We start from the raw sequence: 20,445 nt of genomic DNA on the forward strand, positions 1-20,445 counted from the left end.
GAGTATCTACCCAGGATGGCATCCAAGTATGGGAAAACATGTGCGTGTGTATATTCACAGAATGGTCAGTGGTATCAGAAGCAAACTAAGTATCTGGCAACATGACACAAGTTAAGTCGTTGTGGCACCTTCTCTCGACGGACTAGCATGCCATTTTTAAAGAGATGATTCAAAAATGATTTAGTAGCATGGTGACATGGTAAATGCTATGACATGTTAACGGGAAAAACAGAACCAATAGGGTGTATGTGTCTGTGTGTGCACACACATATACAAGTATGCATATGGAGTCTTGGCAAGTCCAAAATCTGCAGGGTAAGCCAGCAAGCTGGAGACCCAGAGAAGAGCTGTGCTTTTTACTCTAGAACTATGGACAAAAAGCTGGCAGTATCGAGGGGAGAACTAGGACATGTGGTCACCATGGTTATTGATGAGGCACATAGGAAGTGCCCCACCCCTATTCATTTTTAATAAACAAACAAATAAGCAAGTAGTATGGCGATGGGTTATTTGGATCTTCAGGACTTCAGTCATCTTGCCAAAAAAAAGAAAAAGAAAAATCGCCACATAGGGAATGATATCTAGAAGATACTCTTTATTTGGGATTTTATCCATGAGGCTGAAAAATTGAAAGGGTATGACTATGAATATTAAATGGCCCAATTTCTAGAAAAAAGTCAGCTACCAACAAATTGTCCTTTTGATTTTTGAGGGTGGGAATCACGTGCATGGTGAACACCATTATAGCTAGAAACAAGTGTTTAATATTCAGCCGAATGACTAGCAACTATTTCAGTGCCCTTTTTATCAACCAGTCTGGGGATAATAATCCATCATAGTTTAAATAAAAACCTTTTGCATTAACTAAGAACTCACTTCATGGCAGAGCTCTTCACATCCTTTTGGGTCATTAGAATGGGATTTTGAAGCTTTCTGTTATTTAAACCTGAGCAAAAATGGCCAGAACAGCAGTTTGTGCAACTCACATAGAGCTCTGAGATTCCCTTCATCTGGAGTCTCTTCTTCAGCACTGAGATGCCTAGCTTTTTGGTGCTCTAGCTTTTTGGATGCTGGAAAAGCTGGAGGGAAAACCCAATCAGGGGTTACCAATTAATGATGAATCACTACCTTTGAGTATCTGAAATACCTGTATTCAAGGAGTGAATGCAGTTACACCATATCTTCTCTGATCCTCATTTGGTTCCCACCATCACTGCTATTAACAAATAGGATTGAAAGAGGTTGAATGAAAAGTCTCACCCAATTAAAACTATAAATGAAAAGCCTAGTGTTGATAACAGTTATTGTTATTCACTCATTCATTCCCTAGTTATTTATTGAGCTCTGTATACCGCGCACTGTTCAAGATTCTGGGTGTACAGAAGTGAACAATGCGAAGCCGCTGTCCTCATGGAATTTTAATTAATGTGGGGTGGGGGACACAAACAATAGTTAAATACATAGTATCAATTATAATGTCAGTATTAAGTGCAGTAAAAGGGAAAAAAAGGAGATAAGGGACTAGAAAGGGACTTGTTGAGAGAAAGTGTTATTTTATATAATGTGGTTGACAGAGGCCTCTCTGAGGAGGTGACATTTGAGTAGAGCAATGGGAGATATGAGGGGACAGTAATTCCTGTATCTGGGCAGAAAGAGAACGTCTGTCAAAGTAGAACTGACTCAATGACTGGTAACTCTCTGGAATTCGGTTTTCCTAGAACTGTGAGTTAGGTCACAAGCAGGAGATCTGTATTTTCTATCTAGAGCAGGGCTGTCCAAAGTTTTTTCAACGTTTTTCACCAAGGGCCATAAGCGGTAAAATACACAAACAGCCGGGCCACTCACTCGAGGTGAAGTACGTATTGCCTCACCTGGTTTATTTAAGTAAACTAAATATATTTTTGAAATTTGCTGCGGGCCAATTAACAATGGATTGCGGGCCGCAGGTGGCCCGCGGGCCGTAGTTTTGACACACCCCTGTTCTAGAGCCTCTTCTTGGACCCTTAGTTCTTGGAGCAAGTTAATTTATCTTCTAGAACCTCAGTTCTCTCATCCATAAATGGGTTGGTTGGACACCATCAATGTTGCCAAAGTCCCAGGGTACCACCGAATTCAACATCACCTTTCTTGCCCCTCCACTCTGCCCAATCAACATATTTGAGTAACAGATGTACCATTTAAATAATACACGTTTATGTTTAAACAGATTTTTAAAAATCTAAACAGATTATTTTTAAAGGTTTCTACACCCTATTCTAATGTGGGGCCTGGGGAGATTTCCCCACCAACAAACAATTTTGAGACATCAGCTGGCCATCCTACTCAATTCTGACATGATTCTGACCTGGAGATAGCATGACACTCCGCAGGTTAAAGGCTGAGTCTTGCAAAACTGTGCTCCTGCCACCTTGCTTCAGATGCCAGTCGCATCTGCCTGGCATCTGACCTGTGCTTCTGACCGAATATAGTAAATCAGAGGTTTCAATGACCCCCTCCTTGGATTACTATGCTTGGATTACATTCGATTGCTATACTAGACTGGCTCATGGAACTCAGAGAAACATTTTGCTTACTAGACGACTGGTTTATTATAAAAGGATATATTAATAACTCAAGAACAGCCAGATGGAAGAGAGGCAAGGGGCAAGGTGTGGAGAAGGGGCGCGCAGCTTCCATGCTCTCACTGAGCACCACGCTCCCTGAATCTAGATGTGTTCACCACCCCAGAAGCTCGCCCAACCCGGTCCTGTTGGGTGTATCAATCATACGTAGGCATGATTGATTAAATCACTGGCTGCCAGTGGTTGATTCCACCTCCAGCCCCTTCCCCCTCCCTGGAGATCACACCCAGCCCCCATCCTCAGATGCAGCCCCACAGTCATTCTATTAACATGACAAAAGACACCTTTATCCCTGTCATCACTTAGGAAATTCCAAGCATTTTAGGAGCTCTGCCAGGAAGGGGAAGAAGACCAAATATATATTTCTTATTGTAAATCACAGTATCATAATTTTAAAAGGAAACATTGTAGTGCTGCTGTGAGTGGAAAACTCTCCATGGTATTGAAGGTAACTGCACAGATAAATACAGAGAGAGAAAACCACTTTATTAAATTCTAGCTAGATATGTGTTGCTGAAGACTTTACTCTTGAGGCCTTTTTCCCCCTTCCAAAGGGGAGTTTACAATAGTTAGACATACTATCCCCAACTGGGCCTGACTCCATCAGAATAAGCAATAAAAATTTTACCAACTCCCCTAATAAGTTGAAATTTATTTATGAAACATCTACAACATACCAGGCTCTGTTCTAGGCTCTGGAACACATAGTGAAAAAGAGGAAGTCTTTGCTCCCCAGGGGGCTTACATTCTAGAGAATACACAGATTTACTGAAGATAAGCAAAGCAAGCATTGAGGGGAGAAAAAAAAGCGGAAAGTGATATGTAGTCTTGCAGAAGAAAATACTATGCAAGACACCTTTTAAAGATGTGAAGGTGTGCTTTGTTGAAGTGTAACCATGGGGTTTTCCAGCAGGGAAGGGAGATTGGACTCAACTCCAACTTCAAGGAAGACGAGTGGGGATTTATATCTAAGGAACAAGTGGGGGTCAGTGGATGGAAAATTACTAAGAGGACACATCAGAGGTAAGGGGATTCTTGCTAGACTAACTCAACAGAATTCTTGCTGAAGGCAGGCTGGAGTGACTAAGATATGAGCGTAGTCAGATCTTGCTCAAACTGGATCCTACAAAGACAGACAGTGCTGGAACAAAGACCTCAGAGGAGCCTGATTCAAGTTTGGTCAACGGAGACAGTCTTTGTCACTCTGCAAATAATGAAAGAAGGGCAATAGGGCAGACAGGGACTAGGAAGTGAGGGAATAGGTGACTGTAGGGGAAAGTGGATTCCAGAAAGAGGGAGAGTTGTGTGCAGATGATCTCATTAGTAATGGAAAAGAGACTCCCTGTCATCCTTTAAAATGCATTGCTATTCAGTGTCACTTAAAATCATTTCTTCCAACCAGCAGAGGTACAGACATGCCCTTTCCACACTTGGAAAACAGGGGACTACTGGATCAAGAGTCCTCCCAGCCTAAGCCTAGGAGTCGCTGATTCCATGCAGGTGAAAAGACTGCAGTGAAGTTGAAAGGCTAGGCTGGGAGGACCCCCTGGGGCTTCAATCCTTACACAACAAGCGGCAGTATCTGTCTCTTAGAGGCAGTTTACTGGAGCAAAGTCTTCAAAAGAGAAGCCAAGGAGTTTCTTAAATTCACTTTCGGATCTGAGGTTATCATTTGAAGTAACTGCAGATGCCAGAAAGGTCCGGTTTGCAATAGGAAAAAGCCCAAAGAATAGCAAGCAAAAACAACAATAAAACCATTCATTTGTATAGCAAGTTATGCATTTAGTTATTTTCCCATTCTAGGTAAATATTTTCTAGAATTCTTAGAGGTATGCCAGACAGAGATTACACATCCCCACTGTATAGATAAAGTAAAGGAGACCCACAGAAATTAAGCAAATTTATCAGGGCTAGCAAGTCAGGGAGATCATCTGGTGGCACTTCAGTCTGCTTAGTGCCTTGGGGCCCAATTTAATCTGAGTGAGTGTTAGGAGAACATCCAGGGAGGAATAGCCAGCCCTGTCAAATCTAAATCCAAAACATTATAAAGGTACTATCACACTCTGGGAGTGGGAGTGAGGGAGGATAGCCAGACGAATTCTCACATCATTTCTACCAGTTTGGAATGCTATACGACCTGGAACAGGAAATGAAGACTTTATTGTCCTTTATCCAACCCTCCGTATGTTCCTGCCCCTGATATTTACTCAGCACGTATTCTGTACTGGGAATCCATAGTGAGAATGACAAGGTGGGTGCCCCACTGGAGGGATGATCTAATTTGCTAGGTCAGCACCATCACACTGACCACCTCTTTGCTAACTCATGCGAGACAGGAATTTGAAAATCACTCGTAATGTCCAAGCATTCTTTCTTTCACATCCCAGTTAGTGTTTGGGGAAACAACAACAAAAAAAAAGGAAGTAAATTATCATAGCATAAAATAGTTTCCAATTTCCTGAGTGCTAAATGAAGTAAAAATTGTGGTTAAATTAAACTCATCAGAGATGTTATAAAAAAAAGTATTCTAATGAAATTATGTCTTCAAATCTAAATATTTTAAAAGAATTATGTCTGTGAACGGAGCACCATTGTTTAAACAAATGAGCAAAAATATATCCAATATGAAACTCCTTATATTAGAAATGTCAAAGTTTGTGCAATTCTTAACAACCCTGTAAACCAAAATTAATTTTTGACTGTACTAACGAATAAAAAGCATTTATTTGAGCAAAAGGAGCTGCAGCCTTGGAGACACAGATTAAGGTAGCCACCTAAATTGTGTTCCACTGAGACAAAGGGGAGAACAACTTTTATAGTGACAGTTCTTGTCCAGGTTTCCAATTAGGTCCGTTCTATGTAAATGAGGTCTCCAAATTGTGCAGTTCTGATTGGTCGGTATAGATGCAAATGAGGATGCAATTTGTGTAGTTATGACTGGATGGGGCGGGTCTCATTCTGTTGGTAGGAAAATGAAATGAGGGTTTCCTTGCCGTGGTTGACTCAGAAGGTGTAAATAATGGGACATAATGCGGGAAGTCCAGAGTTCAGTTCCTCCCAGTATACGAAGCACGTGAGGAGCCACAGTCAGCAAATGGCCATTAAGCTCTTATTAGTCATAGAATCTGGGCCCTTGATTCACCATGGGGAGTCCATCTCAGCAGATACATGCCTTCCCGGGGTTCACATCATATGAATCTTTCTTCTTGAGGTCCACAAGACTCGTCCAAATTTCAAATACCATTTGATACATATTATCTAATTTAGAATTATCTAATATAGAATTATCTAAATATAATTCACAATCTTGTGAACTTATTGTCTTCAGTAAGACATTTTGAAGTGATGTTACCTGTTGCTTTGCCAATATTATGCTACATACTGTAGTCCAACATACACGTGAAATCATTGATCAGATAATTAGTGTTATTTTTAAAAAACTGGTTTTTTTGGTGGCAGGAAACTGTTGATCATTGCTAAGCTAAATTCTATGGTTGACCCAGGAGAGAGAGATGAGAAAGCGAATTGATTTTCCAAAGAAAAAGGGAGTCATGAGGTCATAAATTCTTCCCTTACATTTGATTTGCAACCTGGGATTGGGAAAAGAATGTCGACACTAACAATATAATTTCTACCTCATATGAAGTGTTTGCCCTGTCTTAGGAACTGTTAGAGGGCCTAGAAACATGAGCTCATCTATTCTTCACCACTGCTGGAAGCACAGGAATTGTTATTTGCATTGAACGCTTGTGAAAAACAAAGTTTAGAGAGGTCAAGATACATGTCCAAAATCACACAGCTAGTAAGTGTAGCCAGGCTTTATACACAGAGGTATATTGAATGCCACACCCCACAGGGGTATGTATAGTGCTTTCACTCTTGAGCTGAAGATTTGAGCTCTGTGCAGTATAAAGCTTAGGGTCTCTGTGAGCCTGGGAGAAATAACCAAGTAATGGCAATCATTTCACTTATGTGTTGAAGAACTATATAATCATGTGGAAAATGTATAAACACCTGAGACGAAGAAGGCCATTTTAAGAAGATGGTAGCCTCTGATCACAAAAAAAAAAAAAAAAAAAAAAAAAAAAAGATTAGGTGAGTTAGTTAGGCTGCAAGATAAAAATTCAATCCTTAGTCCCAGGCTATTAAAACCCGACAGAGGCTCCAGTCATCGACTGTGTTTCTCCACACAAACCCCCCACCCCCCAAATTTAAAAATTTAAATCCCGTGAAGAGGATGAAATATCAAGCTTCTCCATGAAACAGAATACAAACAGCTATCAAATGCCTACTCAGTTTCTTTTATACTGGATTTCCCACATCCATGTTGTAGAAAGATACAAACCCCAGCAGTAACAATTCAAATCCTTTGCCCACGTATCGCTTTGGAAGGCAGGCTGGACATTCAGAGGCGTCACTAGTCCTGTTGTCCAGCTCTGTAGTGAATGGCTGCTCAAAGAAATAAAAGGCACCCATGAAGGGAGGGGACTGTCCATCCCAAGTTCTTACAGCCAATGCCTCAGCTAAGTCACTGACTATGAACAATATTTATTGCCATTGGCTCTTTAAGGATAAGACCCTCGACCCAGGTGGGAGGAATGGGATCCATTTCCATCCAGCTTTAACAGTTATTTCCTGTGGGTGCTTCGGAGAGATGCTTAGCCTCTCTGGTATACAGTTTCCTTCAGCATAATGTGGGGATTGTAACACGTAGTTTGTCTTCTCAAAGGAATGAGATCAGTGTTTCATAGTATCTAGTACATTCTCTCCCATGCAGTATGAGCTCACAGAAGCCTCACTAATTAAAGAAAAGTATCAGTGAGTTAATTAATATTCCCCTCTTACTTTTCAGAGCATTTGACATACAAGGATAAGGTTTAGGCTTACTAATTATCCTTATTAATAAAATTAAAGTCAGCATTACTCTTCAACATCAGAGGGACTTACTTCACCACTGGAACACTCCTTTAAAGTGGAAAAGAGCAGCAAAATCCGGTCACTAGAAACAGTCACTCCTGAGAATTCAACTACCATCCCATGACTCCTACTCTACGTGCCCAGTCCTACTTCTGTAGTGAGCTAGAAGCAAATCCATATTTCTGATTATCAACTTGACAGTTCCATCTAGCTGTCACACAGGCAACCCCAATTTACACGTCCAACCTAAACTTAATTTAACTTCTTTCCCCCAAACTCACTTCTCCTTTTAAATCACAATCCTAGGTACCAAGATCACAATCCACTCAATTTTTCAGGAAAGGAAGCTTAAAATCACACTGGCATTCTCGGATCAGTCATCAGATCCTGATAAATTCGCCTTATGGAGGCCATCTTTCATTCAGGAAGTATTGGTTGTGTACCTGTTATATTTCAGGCACCATTGAGAGAACTGGGCATACAACAAGAAAACAAGATCACTGACTCTTGAAGCTTACATTCTATTCTGGTGGGGCTGGGAGACCACAGACACTGGAAAAGCTAATAAGCAAAGTAAGTTTAAAGCATTGTAACTGATGCAAAGGAAATCAACAAAGGGTAACCTACTTTAGATGGACAAAGGGGAATGTCTCATCTGTATGAGGACCTGATGGAGGGCCAGTGTGGTTGGAGCACTGGGCACTGAAAGGAGAAAGGAGTACGATGAAGTTGGAGAGGTTTGCAGGGCCCTCCCTGGTCACGTATAGCAATAAAGTAAGACTTGGGGAAGGGGCCTCAGTTACAGAGTCATGTGATCTGAGTTGTGTGTTTCTGTTCCTCTGGCTTCTTTGTGGAGAAGAGGTTGGGAGGTGGAAAGCAGCTAAGAGGCTGCTTTGGTCTTATGGGTCAGAGATGATAAAGGTCTAACCAGGCTGATGGCACTGCAAAAGTAGAAAAGCCTTGTTTCCATCCTCAGCCTACTGCATTATTTTAAGCCTTCCTCATATTGCATTGTGACTTTCATTAAAACCCTCCCAGCCTGCCTCTAAATTGATATGCTCCTCATCTGTCCTCACACTGCCGGCCAGATACACTTGGCCACTCTTCAGCTCAGAGATTGCAACTCATTCCTCAGTGTCCTACAAGGGCTCTCAAAGAGGTGAAGAATGTCACACAACTGCCCAGGAGAAATTTCAAATACTCTTGACCACGTGCCACCTGACATTAAGAGTGATGCCATGAATTCATGGTAAAAATACCATGAATGTGTATTTTTAATAAGTTTCTCCACATGATACAAATAAGCTGTTCTCGTATCTTCATACCCTCCCCAAGAACAATGGTCTATAAGGTATAGTTTCGCTAAAGACAAAACTGTCCAGAACTGCTGCAATTGGCCTACCCTCCATTCATGGTCAGCATCTCACCATATCCTGTTACATCTTTTAGTTATTTTGTTCCCTCAACGCTGAAGGAGAGGAAATATCCTATTGCATTGTCTGGGGAGGTGGGTAAGCAGGTATATAGATGATTCTAAGAGAACAGGATGGATATTTTGGAATAGGATTGGGAAGGCTGAAAGCTGTCAAGGAAGGTAGCAAGGTTCATTCTGCCTCTTTGTAACTAGGACGGCACCTACCAAATACGATTTTGATAAATGAGTGAATGAATGATGAATGTAAGCAATACCCACCACTCAAGGACAGGAAAAACAGAGCAGCATTCCTTGTTTCAGCCGAACTGATGTCATAAAGCCGTGATTACTTTATATCGAAATAAGGAAGAACCACTGAAACTAAGATTGCTTTTAAGGCAGTATGTTCCAAATGAAAAAAGACTCCACTAGTCAGAAAAGACATTTTATTTCCAAGCTTCTAAGAGGGTTCTACAAACAATAGAGGCTTAAAGTTAAAAAAAAAAAAAAAGAGAGAGAGAGAGAAGATTAAAAGAAAAACGAGTATTTTTAACTAACTATTGAAAAGTAGACAGCTTTTTTTAAAAAAAACTTAAACATAAAAATGTAAAAACATACTTGTCAAATCTAATCCAAATACATTTATAGAAAAAAGAAGATCCTCGATGGCAATGGGGCTTTGTAGCAGTACACTTGTTTAAGTGCTGTTCATATTCCTTTTCAGTTATTTCTTCACTTCAAATTCAATTGGAGAACTGTGCAAATCTAGCAAAATATTCTTTGGATTACAAAAACTATATAAAAAAATGAACAAAACCTGCAATTATGGAATACTGCAAATGTGTAAATCCTTCACTGAAATGAAAGATTCCGAAGTGACATTGTCCACAGAATTTATTCCATTGAAGTGTTCAGACAATTTGATTTAAATGCAAAGTAAAATGGAAGTGAGCACTTTCACAAAAACATTTTTCTTTGTATGCATTTTGACTCAGGCATCAAAATAGTATGTAGCAAGATACAAGAAACACTTGAAAAAAACATTCACAATAAAAAAAAAAAAAATTTTTTTTTTTAAAGATAATCTAAAAATTGCCTGCAATCCAAGAGAAAACATGTGCCCTGTGTCCAAGGGGAAAGAGGGAAAGCACTTGCAGCATGACTTTGTGTGGTCTTTCCCCGAAGTATTGCTACGTTTTCACCTTTGGCCCAACTGAGCAGGCGAAATGTCCTTCACAGAAGTCCCAGTCCCCAGGTAGGGAGTGCAGGAGACTGTAGGCATCTCATGGATCAAATGGCATTGACCCTCACAATCCACCGTGCTCCCTGCCCTCATTCTGAGCTTATGGCCCAAAGCATATTTTCAAACAAAGGTTTGGAAATGAATTGCTCTCTCTTTTATCAGAATTTAACACGCCGCATAACATTTTAAGAGAAGTTAAAAGACAGGAGGAAAAGTAAGCAGTTTTAACTGTCAGAGTCATTATGGATTAGCCTGGCAAGATCAAAGGAAGGAAAAATAGAGTGACATTGGAGGTCTGGTAACTACATGTGGCAAATGTATATTTTTGACTCTTCACTCCCCTAATTCTGACAATTTCAGTCCCTCATGGATTCATCTCTCTTAGTCATCAAAGTACTGATATATAAGACAAATGCATATTATATAGTAAGTATTGCAAAATCCTAGACTGACCTAGATCTTTAGCTTCCTACTTTTTCAGAAGTGTGTGAAGAGGAGCCAGGAAGCTAACGCTGAGAATGTACAAAAAAAAAGCTTTACACGATATTACAGAATCTTGTCTGAAAAAACATTTGCAAAACGTATTTGACTTTAAATAAACAATAAAAGCAGCAGGCTCTAACAGATCATAAATAGGGTTATTAAAAGATCATAATGTCTTGAATTAGAACTATAAATCGGTCATTAGAAATACTTAATAGTTTTCAATGTTAAGAATCAAACCCAGAATTAAAAAAGAATCTTTTATTTCAAAGGTTGCTTCTTATATTGAAGCTCATATTAAAGCAACAGTACAATGTTCATAAAATATAAGTGTGATGCCGTAACATTTCTTACATGTCAGAATACTGATATTTGTATGTATACTAAAATAAGAACTTTAAAATTGTACAAATAGATACATTAAAAATGACATAGAAATAGGGCGCCTCTCACTGAAACAAGACAGTTATATCTGGCACGTATTAGTTTAAGATGAAAGTAGAAGCAAAAAGATTTACAAGAATCAGCAGTAACAAGATTGATGCTCAAGAGACATAATTGTACATTGTATTGTACATACATTGTATGGGTTTAAGCTGGCTGAATATTATATATTTCAAGTTTAAAAATGCACTACATATAGAGTGTCCGTAGTTTAAGGCGAAATTACAGCTCAGAACTGTTGTCCTTTCTAATTTTGTGGAAGCTTCATTGACAAATTAAAAAAAAAAAAGAAAAAAGAAAAAAAAAAAAGAAGAAAGAAGGACTTAGATGTCCATAACACATAAACGATTTCCCTTCATTGGAAGTTCACCATTACACTTCTCCTTCACTTAAATATTTTGTATGCCAAGTGGTTTTTCTCTAAGTTGATAAACAACTTCAATATTTGCCTTTTTGTGAGAAAAGGTGCTTCACAGTATTTACCACTCTGATGTCCTTGAAGTTTTATTAAATGTGTCCTCTCTGTAAAACTTTTGCTTGTCCCAAATGAGCCTTTCCTTGATTTAAAAAAATACCTGTTTACATATCTTCTAGATTCTTCCGAACGCCAGACACAGTTCTTAAGGCCAAATTTGTATCGTTATTGTTAAGAGTCGTCATCAAAAGTGTCTTTGGAACCGTACAAGTCTGCCAGTTTCTTAAAACGAGGTCCCCAGTTCTGTAGGTAGTCGTAGTCCAAGTCTGAATCTGTGGTGGCAGACTCTAAGCTGCTCAGGGACCCGGCCACCGAGCCCCTGCCCTCGTAACCATAGATCTGGATGGAGTCATATGGCGGGGCGGTCGGGTCATTGTCTGCCTCTTGTATTCTCGTGCTGATGAACTCGTCAACGTCCACACTGTTCGGTGCTGGCCGCAGCCCAGGTCTCGGCATGTACTGATACTCGGGCTTTATGTCTTTGCGAGGGATAAATCCATTGATGCCGTCAGGATTCTGGAGGGTGGCGATGTCAAACGCCTCTGTGTCTTCTTCCCCTCCCCCTTCATCGTCATAGGTAATGATGTTCTCACGGACATCTTCTTCTTCAAAGACGATCAGTGGTTCTTTCTTTTGCCTCCTCAGGGTCACAAACAACACGACGATGACTACAGGGAAAGAAAAGGAAAGTGAGCATAGGTTAAGCCCCACCTTCCTGGATTCTCTTCCCAGGGGAACTCGGCTTACCCGTAAAGCATAGTGTGGTACAGGCTTCAGAACAGCCAGCCTAGGAAATGAGAGCTTTACCTAGAATCCCCCGAGATGTGTAAAACGGCCCTTCACCCGGCTCTTCCTCTGCAAAATGCTGCCAGGAAAATATTATAGCCAAACAAACTGGCAAGTTGGAGCTATGTGGAGCTTTTTACAAATGAATCTGACGCCTTTACTTGGAAGTCCACTTCCTAAGAATTAGGAAGATTCTAAATATGTGGTCTGCAGCCTCTTAAAAGTGGCAGATGCCATGTTCCTTTTTGCAAAGGGAGATAGCTGCCTCTCCAAGTTTACAAATGAGTATGTTCAGAGACTTCAGTTCCTACCTTTGTGTAGGAGGTGATGCCCAGCTCCTGCCTAGAGGTCTGAGGGTGGGGTCAGCATTGACTCCACTCTGTCTTTATAGGAAATCTCGTCATACACATGGCTGCATTCTCCTCAAAGCACTGTATAGAAGAGGGGATTCTATGGAGACCCCAAGTGACGAATCTTCTCTTATGTATTTGAACATAGGACAATAGCATCAGCTAGAACTCCAGATGAAGCAATTCTGTCTCTTCCACTGAGCTCCAGCAATCTAAATGAGTGAGCAGAGCTGCTTATAAGGGAAGTTCCGACAAGGCTTTCTTCTTTATCTGTTACCTCTCCACAAGGGGCTCCTACTTTGTTCCATTAGAACAATCTCCCACACATTCAGCAAGACTGGAGCAAATGTTTGTGGCTGAATTTGACAAGTGGTCTGAGAGCCCCTCTGGGTCCACCATCACTATGAGATGCCGGGGTCAGTGCTTGCACCTGCCTGGACGGTACCTGGCTCCCGGTGCTCACCAAGCAGTCATTCCTGAGCCTTGTCCTTGACGACACCTTTGCCCAGGCCACTCCCTTTCACTTTCTTTGCTTGTCTGACCGTGTCTTATCTTGTATCAAAAAAACCTTGCCTGGCATCCTATCCGGACACCAGACAGGGTGATTGGCACCTGCTTTCTGCACCAACCTGCCCCTTTTCTTACCATCATCATAATGCTTACAACATGGCTTACACCTCTGGCTCCCCAGCTAGACTACGAATTTCTCAGAACCCTTTTCTATTCTGTTCCCTCTGCTTGGAATGACCATCCATTCCAGCCTCTTTCACCAGCTGGAAAACTCTTTCAGCATCTGACAAGTTATGTCACATCTTCCAGGAAGATGTCTCTGACTTTTGCTGTCAATGTCAGGCATTTTGTACTCTTCTGCCCCTGGCACCTTTGTTTCACACCCTTATCATGGCCCTCACCACGTAGCTCTGTCATTTATCTGTTCTGGCATATTTTCCTTGATAGACTGCGAACTTATTGAGCACCGAGATCTTGTGTGTTTCTTCTCTTCATCTCACAGGGCCAAACATGGGGCCTGGTACCCAGATAATACTCAGGAACTATCTGTTGAACTGAACTTACTGACTCCTCCCTGTGCAACCGAGCCCCATTAATTCATTCAATGGAGAACTGAAACATCATGGAAAACGCATAAATTTGGTGTCAGACATATTTGGATCTGAATCCTGATTTTTGTTAGTCACAAGTTCTGAGACATGGAGAGAAGCCATCTAATCTTCCTGAGGCCCAGCAATGGTAGGTGTTATTAGCATCAGTGCATTCTTGCTATGAGAGAGTAAACCACAGGTGGGAGGAAGGTGCAGAAAAGGGGCACCTAACTCACCTGGTAAGTGCAGGGACAGCTCCCCAGGAGTCCCCATAAGCTGAGGCATGCACCCAGATACATAATTCGAGGAGGAGCCAAGATCCAGACACCTTTGTCCAGTTCCTTGAGTCCTTCACACACTATCTTTTGCCTCATGATTATTCTTTCTGCCTCCAATGCTTCTCCTTCCTCTTGTAAGGAAAACTGGCACGAATATCCTAGGCCTCTGCCTAAAACCCTCTTCTGCAAAACCTTCTCTGATGTCCCCACGGGGGCACCCCCAGGTGGCTTCTGCTCTGCTATCCTGGGATGCCTGGCGAATTTGCTCATCATAACCTTCCCCCAGCTTGCTCTGCGGGCGCGTGAAGTTACCTGCTGCCGTCCCATGAAATGCTTGGGGGGCAGGCACCGCGTCTTTGTCTCGAATTGTAGCCACAGTATGTAGCATCGTTCTGGGAACCAGCCTGACCTCGAGAGACAGCCGTGTTGCAGGCACGCGCACCTTGGCGCCGGCGGCCGCGGGGGAAGCTTACCCAGGAGAATGACGATGCAGGCCAGGATGGCGATCAGCGCCCCGGTGCTCAGGCCGGCGTTCAGGATGTAGGCCTCGGCGTTGCAGGAGAGCAGCGCCCCGTTCACGTCGCACCCACAGACCTTGATGCTGAGTGTGTTGGTGCTGCTCATGGGTGGGATTCCGCCGTCGCTGATCACGATGGGCAGGAGGTACAGATCCTGCTTCTGCCGACTGAAGCCCCCGCGCCGGGCGTACACCCCCGCGGTGTTATCTGGGGAGGAGGGGGGACAAGGCGTGTGCTCAGAAGGGGACCCGGCGCATTACCTTCTGCACGGTCCGGCCGTCCGCCGCGCACGGCTGAGGGCGCGCGTGTCCTCACCACGGTTCACGACCAGCATCTCCCCACTTGTTCCTTCCTCTGGGTGCCTCTCGCAGCTGCAGACACGTGGTGTGACAGGCTCACAGAACAGCCTCTCCGCGTTTGGGAACACAACTCGGAAACTGGCTCTTTTTTTAATTAATTAATTTATTTATTTATTTTATTTGGTGGACACAGAACGACTTACTTGGCAAGGTAACCACACTGTTTTCTGTTTGGGTGTCGTTCTTTTGGTCCAGTACAAGAAAGTGTGGGCTTCAACCACATACGCTGTGTTAGTACCGCATATAAATCCATAACGTAAGTGTGAAACAAAGGACAACAAGAAGCCATTCTTTTCCTTGTTCACACTTTCCCTACGTCATGACAAGCCTTTGGCCAGTATTGTTTTTCGTTTTTTTTCCCCCCAGACATTTCCTGTCCACCCTCCAACCTTGCCCAAACGATGAACCCAATCATGAGTCCTAAAGGAAAGTTTCTTCTTTAAAGAGGAAATATTTTATAAGACCCAGCAGCAGGTCTTTGAAATGCCAGCACCATGAGCCACCCAGTTAAACACGTCCCCCGCTCCTGCCTAAAATGATTCCAGGTTTTCTTTGTTGCCCACACAGCACAGCACAGCTCCACACGGGGAACCACCAGATCGTTCTCAAATCTAGACTTGACATTGCCTTCCAGGTTCACATACCTTCCCAGGTCAGCCTGACATGCAGAACTCGTGTCTATTCATACCCCTCTTTTATATGCCTAGTATTTTTACCTGAAAACGGTTCTAATGCCCCAAAGCCATTCCTTGCATCACGCTGTGTGAACTCCTCAAGCCTCAAAATTGAATCCAAAAGTCATCTCTTCAGTAAGCCCTTTCTGCACCTCTCCCATCACCTCCTCTGTGACCCATAACTGTATATTCCTATAGAAACTGGCATCCCGCTATCGTGTTATTATTTGTTGGCATAACCACTTTGACGTCTCCTAGACTGTGAACTTCTGGAGAATAGGGGGTTTTATCTGATTCATCCCAGTCTGGACACATAGCAGACATTCGATAAATATTTGTTGAACAAATGGCGTAGCTGTGTTCTGGGAAAGGTTTAACCAAAAGTCCAGATGTTGGCTTTCATGTATTTCTCAATGTTTTAATAACCTATGCCCCCAAATGCTTCCTCATCATGTTTCCTGCATATCTGTACCAGCCCCAAATATTTTTTTTTCCGGGCTGTATGCTTGGGGAACCACACTGGTATTCTAAAACACTAGAAGTTTTGAAGATGTTCCATCAAATTACACACACACACACACACACACACACACACACACCCCCTTGGTGTGGCCTGCCTCCATTTGTGAGTTAAGAATCAGTAATTTATAGCAATATGAATGTTACCACCAACATGATGGCCGCAATAGCTAGCAGGCTTTACATGGACTGACAGTACCATGAATTAGCTCTTGTTGTAGGAAAAAACATCTTAGAATTTCAAAATTAAATTGCCATATTTTAGGTTAAAGGAAACGCAATATATTGTCTGTGAGAGAAAATAAATATATGAAAGGTAGGTGCAGTCTCATTTAGGGATGAGCAAATATTCTGGGTATTACAGAAGGTAAAGTGTGTGTGTGCACTGGCTTTTGGCAAGCCTTATGATGACAGATTCTCTGCCCTTGGCTGCCAACATCTCAATCAAAACAAAGCAGAAGAGCTAGCCCTCATTTCTGTATTTTCTGAATTTTGTGTGATTGGCATATATTGCTCATCACTGGAGAAAAATTACATATACTATAAAAAATCATGAAAACATAAACTGGTCAAATAAAATGTTAACTGTTTTTGCCTTTCTAGGCTACCCCACAGTTCTGTGCTTGACAATTAGAAAATAATTTATGTATCTATAATAAATTATTTCAAAAGGTGCTTTTTCCTTCTCATAAATTTTTTTGAGTTCAATAAGCCTTTCACAAATTAAAAATTACAATATCTGTCCTCTTTTAATGATCTGACATGTCACTAACAATAGCATGAATACAAATGAAAATTACAAATTTAAGAAAGAAAGCAAATAAATTGTATGGACAAGTCTACCTCTCTGCTATGGACGGCACCCCCAGTTTACTTAGTTTACTATTGGGTCCCACCCTATTGCCCGGGGTGTTGGTCTGGAGGAAATGTGAAATGAGTGTTTTTGTGGTTTTTAAATCCGTGGAAGCCATAATTTAAAACCTATTCTTCAGTGTGCCATCCACGCAATGCTATGCCTCCAGATCACAGCAGGCTGGCTTATGCATGAAAGTAAATGAAAATCAAACACTAATGGAAAACATGGATCTGAACGGGACACCAGCCTGTGAATTCAAGACGTTTCATATTCTGAACAGCTGCGACCTCTCAAATACACTGAAAGTATTATATGAAAGCCCATCGAAGTACCCAGCTGACTGGACCATTTGTGATCTCTGAGTGATAGATCAGTAGAATGTCGAGAACTTTTTTTTATAATCTCTCCTAGTCAAACATAGTTTGCTTATGGATTTAAAGAGCAGCTCATGAGGTGGGAAATAAATAGACTGAAGGTCTCTTCTTGGGCATACACTAACTATGTGCTTTAAAATGAATTATTTGTCCCATCGAGAGCCTCACTTGTTCATCCATCTTTAAAATGAGGACACTGGTTAATATCAAGCATGCCTCATGGGATTGTCATTGGAACCAAATAACGTAATAAAAGCCAGTGGTTGTCCTGTGTGCTGTGCTTCCGGAGGACTCAGAAATCCTTCTACCAGAAAACTTAGCATCCATTATTGAGATCCTGCAGGGCTGGTGAATTGCCGAAGGGTGCAGGTGGGATGAGAATCATGTTTAACCAGCCTGGCTTGGACCTAGGTGGTCCATTTTGTCTGAGTGGTTAAACATTTCCCCTCTAGATCCCAGTGGCCCCATCACCAATGGGAGGATGAGCTTTCTTTTGGGAGGGGCATTTCAGAGGCTTCAGTGCTGTGGCTTGTGATAGTCTTTCTGGTGGTCCACTCTGACCACTGATCTTTCACTAACAAAAAGAGGCACTTTGGGCAGGAACTTCATAAAAAACGAATCTAGAAAAACAAATGGAAAAACAAACAAACTAACAATAAAGAAACCCCTATCCTGGAAATCAATTTTGCATTTTAAGTTTGACTACAGATTCCCTTTCATCTACATTATTTTAATTAGCCAGCCACTCCCCGTCTGTCTCTAAGAGGGTCCCCCCACTTGGGGCATACACATTCCTAAGGTTTATGGGTGACCCAAGGGAAAAACAGAGGTTCGATGAGGACACATTCTCAGAGAATAACCAAATTGGCTTCATGGTTAATAAGATGAGGCAGAAAAAGACAAATGTCGCATCAATTTTTAAATTTCCATCAAGAGATTTCTTAGGTCCTTCTCCTTTATAAAGCTTCCAAAGAGCAAATCACTTAGCGTTTGGGTCAAACAGACCTGGGTCTGAATCTTGAATCATCTACATATTGAATCATGTACATATTAAAAGCCTAGAGTTTATAGTCTCATCTAAGAAAGTAATGATTTTTAGGTTTAAATTTGATTCCATTCATAAAGGTACTTAGCACAGTGCCAGATATGCAGTAAATATTAATTCTTTTCTGGAATCTCTCCTCTTTGAGCAGAAGACTGATGACGAAGAAAAGCTTATTGGCAAAGAGAGAAAAGTGAATTCCTGGAAATGTCATCGCAGCTTGGAATGCAACTGCCTACACAGAAGGGCTCATCATCCAGAGGTAAGAAAACAGTGCGCGCTCTTCAGTCCCGGGCAACATATTTCCCAAGGTAAGAAAATGTTTCACAAACACCTTGGTTTTTGTGACACCCAATGTTCTCATCCTTGGCCACAGACACTTAACCGGCTCCATTTTTCCCCCACTTAGGCAAAAACTTGTCAATGTGGCCATTGATTACTAGTATATGTCCACAAATCGTAGTGTTTCTATTAATAGAAAGTAAATTCAAGATTCAAATTTTTATGTCTACGATCTAGACGCCTCATCAGATGCTGTCTTCACCTGTGCACTTTGTCATTACGCTAACAAAATATAAAGGTGCCTGAGAAGTATGGTCTCCATCGTACCAGTTTGGGGATGCAAATATAAGGGGAGTGATGGCTTTGTGGCCCAATGAAGGGACACATCAATGGACATTAAAAAGGAAAATTATGTTTGAATAACCTGGGACTTTTTGTGATGCAATGCTAAGTTAAAAAGAAAGAAAGAAAAAGAAAGAAAAGCAGGACATTTAGTGTCATGGTTTTTCTCCTCCACCTTTCTTGAGCATTTCCCAATGTTATTAAGTATTCCCCCAACTAGCATTCCTTTCTGTATAATATAAGATCCTACTCCTGGGTTCCTACGTTGCTTGCAATGTTTTCAACTTATATATAATGTTGACATAAACATCTTTTTACCTGATGTTTTCAAATTTCAGACTCTTTTCTAAGATAGATGTCATATAATTACTGGTTCATTGGGTGTGACCTTTTATTACAATTACTGGTTCATAGGATGTTACCCTTGATATTTATTGGTAAGTTGGTTTCCATAATCCACAAAGGTTTTAAGGTAATATCTTCAATGTGATTGATTGTTAAAAGCCATCATTCATTCCACAAGTTAAAATAAATAAATAAGAAAATTATAGTGGGTAAATAGTCCTCAACCTTGTATTATCAAAAAAAAAAAAAAAAAAACACAAGCAAAGCAAAATGGGTGGTATATGGGCATAGACCCTGCATGTTAACAACTTGAAGAGAGGAAGCAGTGCTACAAAGAATTAGAACATTCTGCTGCTCTCATTGTGATATCAGAAGAGAGGCTTGATGCAGGGTGACGGAAGCTTCCCTAAAATTCTTAAAGTGTTCTTCCTCACCACCTCTCCTCTGTCCTTCTCTGCTAAAGATTCCACATTGCTTCACCTGATCAGAGACACTTTAGCCTGTAAAGAAAGGCCCTGGATGCATCAGTTTGGGGCCCTTCTTTTGAGATTGTTAAAGATCTGGAGAATCCAGGCCAAGCCTGCTCTTACCTCGCTCACTTCCATCCAAAATCTACCTCCTCTACCTTTTCTGCTCAAACCTCAGAGACAAAGCTGATCTATCGACTGTATGAAAAGCCACCAAGTACTTGAAGGCAGTTAATTATGCAGTCATAGCAGAATAGTCATTGTTTGATTACTTTCCTCTTGGCCCTCTCTACTTCCCCTAAAATATGGCAATAACACCATCAGGATAATGAAAAAAATATGAAAGCACATATGTGAAAAAAATACACACACACACACACACACACACACACACAGTGCCAAAAAAAGGTATACACATTTTAAGAAAGGAAAACTATATTAAAATTGTAATAATCAATATATACTGATAACAAAATACGAATACAAGTCACGTTTTGACTTCTACAATTACAAGAGGTGCTCAAAGTGGTTACCATCAGCGTCCAGACACTTCTGA

General features: G+C 41.3%; 1 protein-coding gene across 5 annotated transcripts in view; it reads right to left on the reverse strand.

Annotated features, from left to right (window-relative positions):
• Positions 1 to 9,437: 9,437 nt before the first annotated feature.
• The window catches only part of CDH11 (cadherin 11), a 148,432-nt gene continuing 137,424 nt past the window's right edge, over positions 9,438 to 20,445 (reverse strand). For 4 of the 5 annotated variants that reach the window (XM_033127610.1, XM_033127613.1, XM_033127612.1 and 1 more), the window contains 2 exons: positions 14,585 to 14,836; positions 9,439 to 12,265 (listed from right to left, as the gene is read on the reverse strand). In XM_033127610.1, coding sequence (XP_032983501.1) covers positions 11,769 to 12,265; positions 14,585 to 14,836 — 749 coding nt within the window. In that variant the 3' untranslated portion in view covers positions 9,439 to 11,768. Of the gene's footprint in view, positions 12,266 to 14,584; positions 14,837 to 20,445 lie in introns of all 5 variants that reach the window. The other variant, XM_033127614.1, reaches the window with a different exon arrangement.

Source organism: Rhinolophus ferrumequinum, chromosome 15, assembly GCF_004115265.2.
Source record: "Rhinolophus ferrumequinum isolate MPI-CBG mRhiFer1 chromosome 15, mRhiFer1_v1.p, whole genome shotgun sequence".
Taxonomy (NCBI): domain Eukaryota; kingdom Metazoa; phylum Chordata; class Mammalia; order Chiroptera; family Rhinolophidae; genus Rhinolophus; species Rhinolophus ferrumequinum.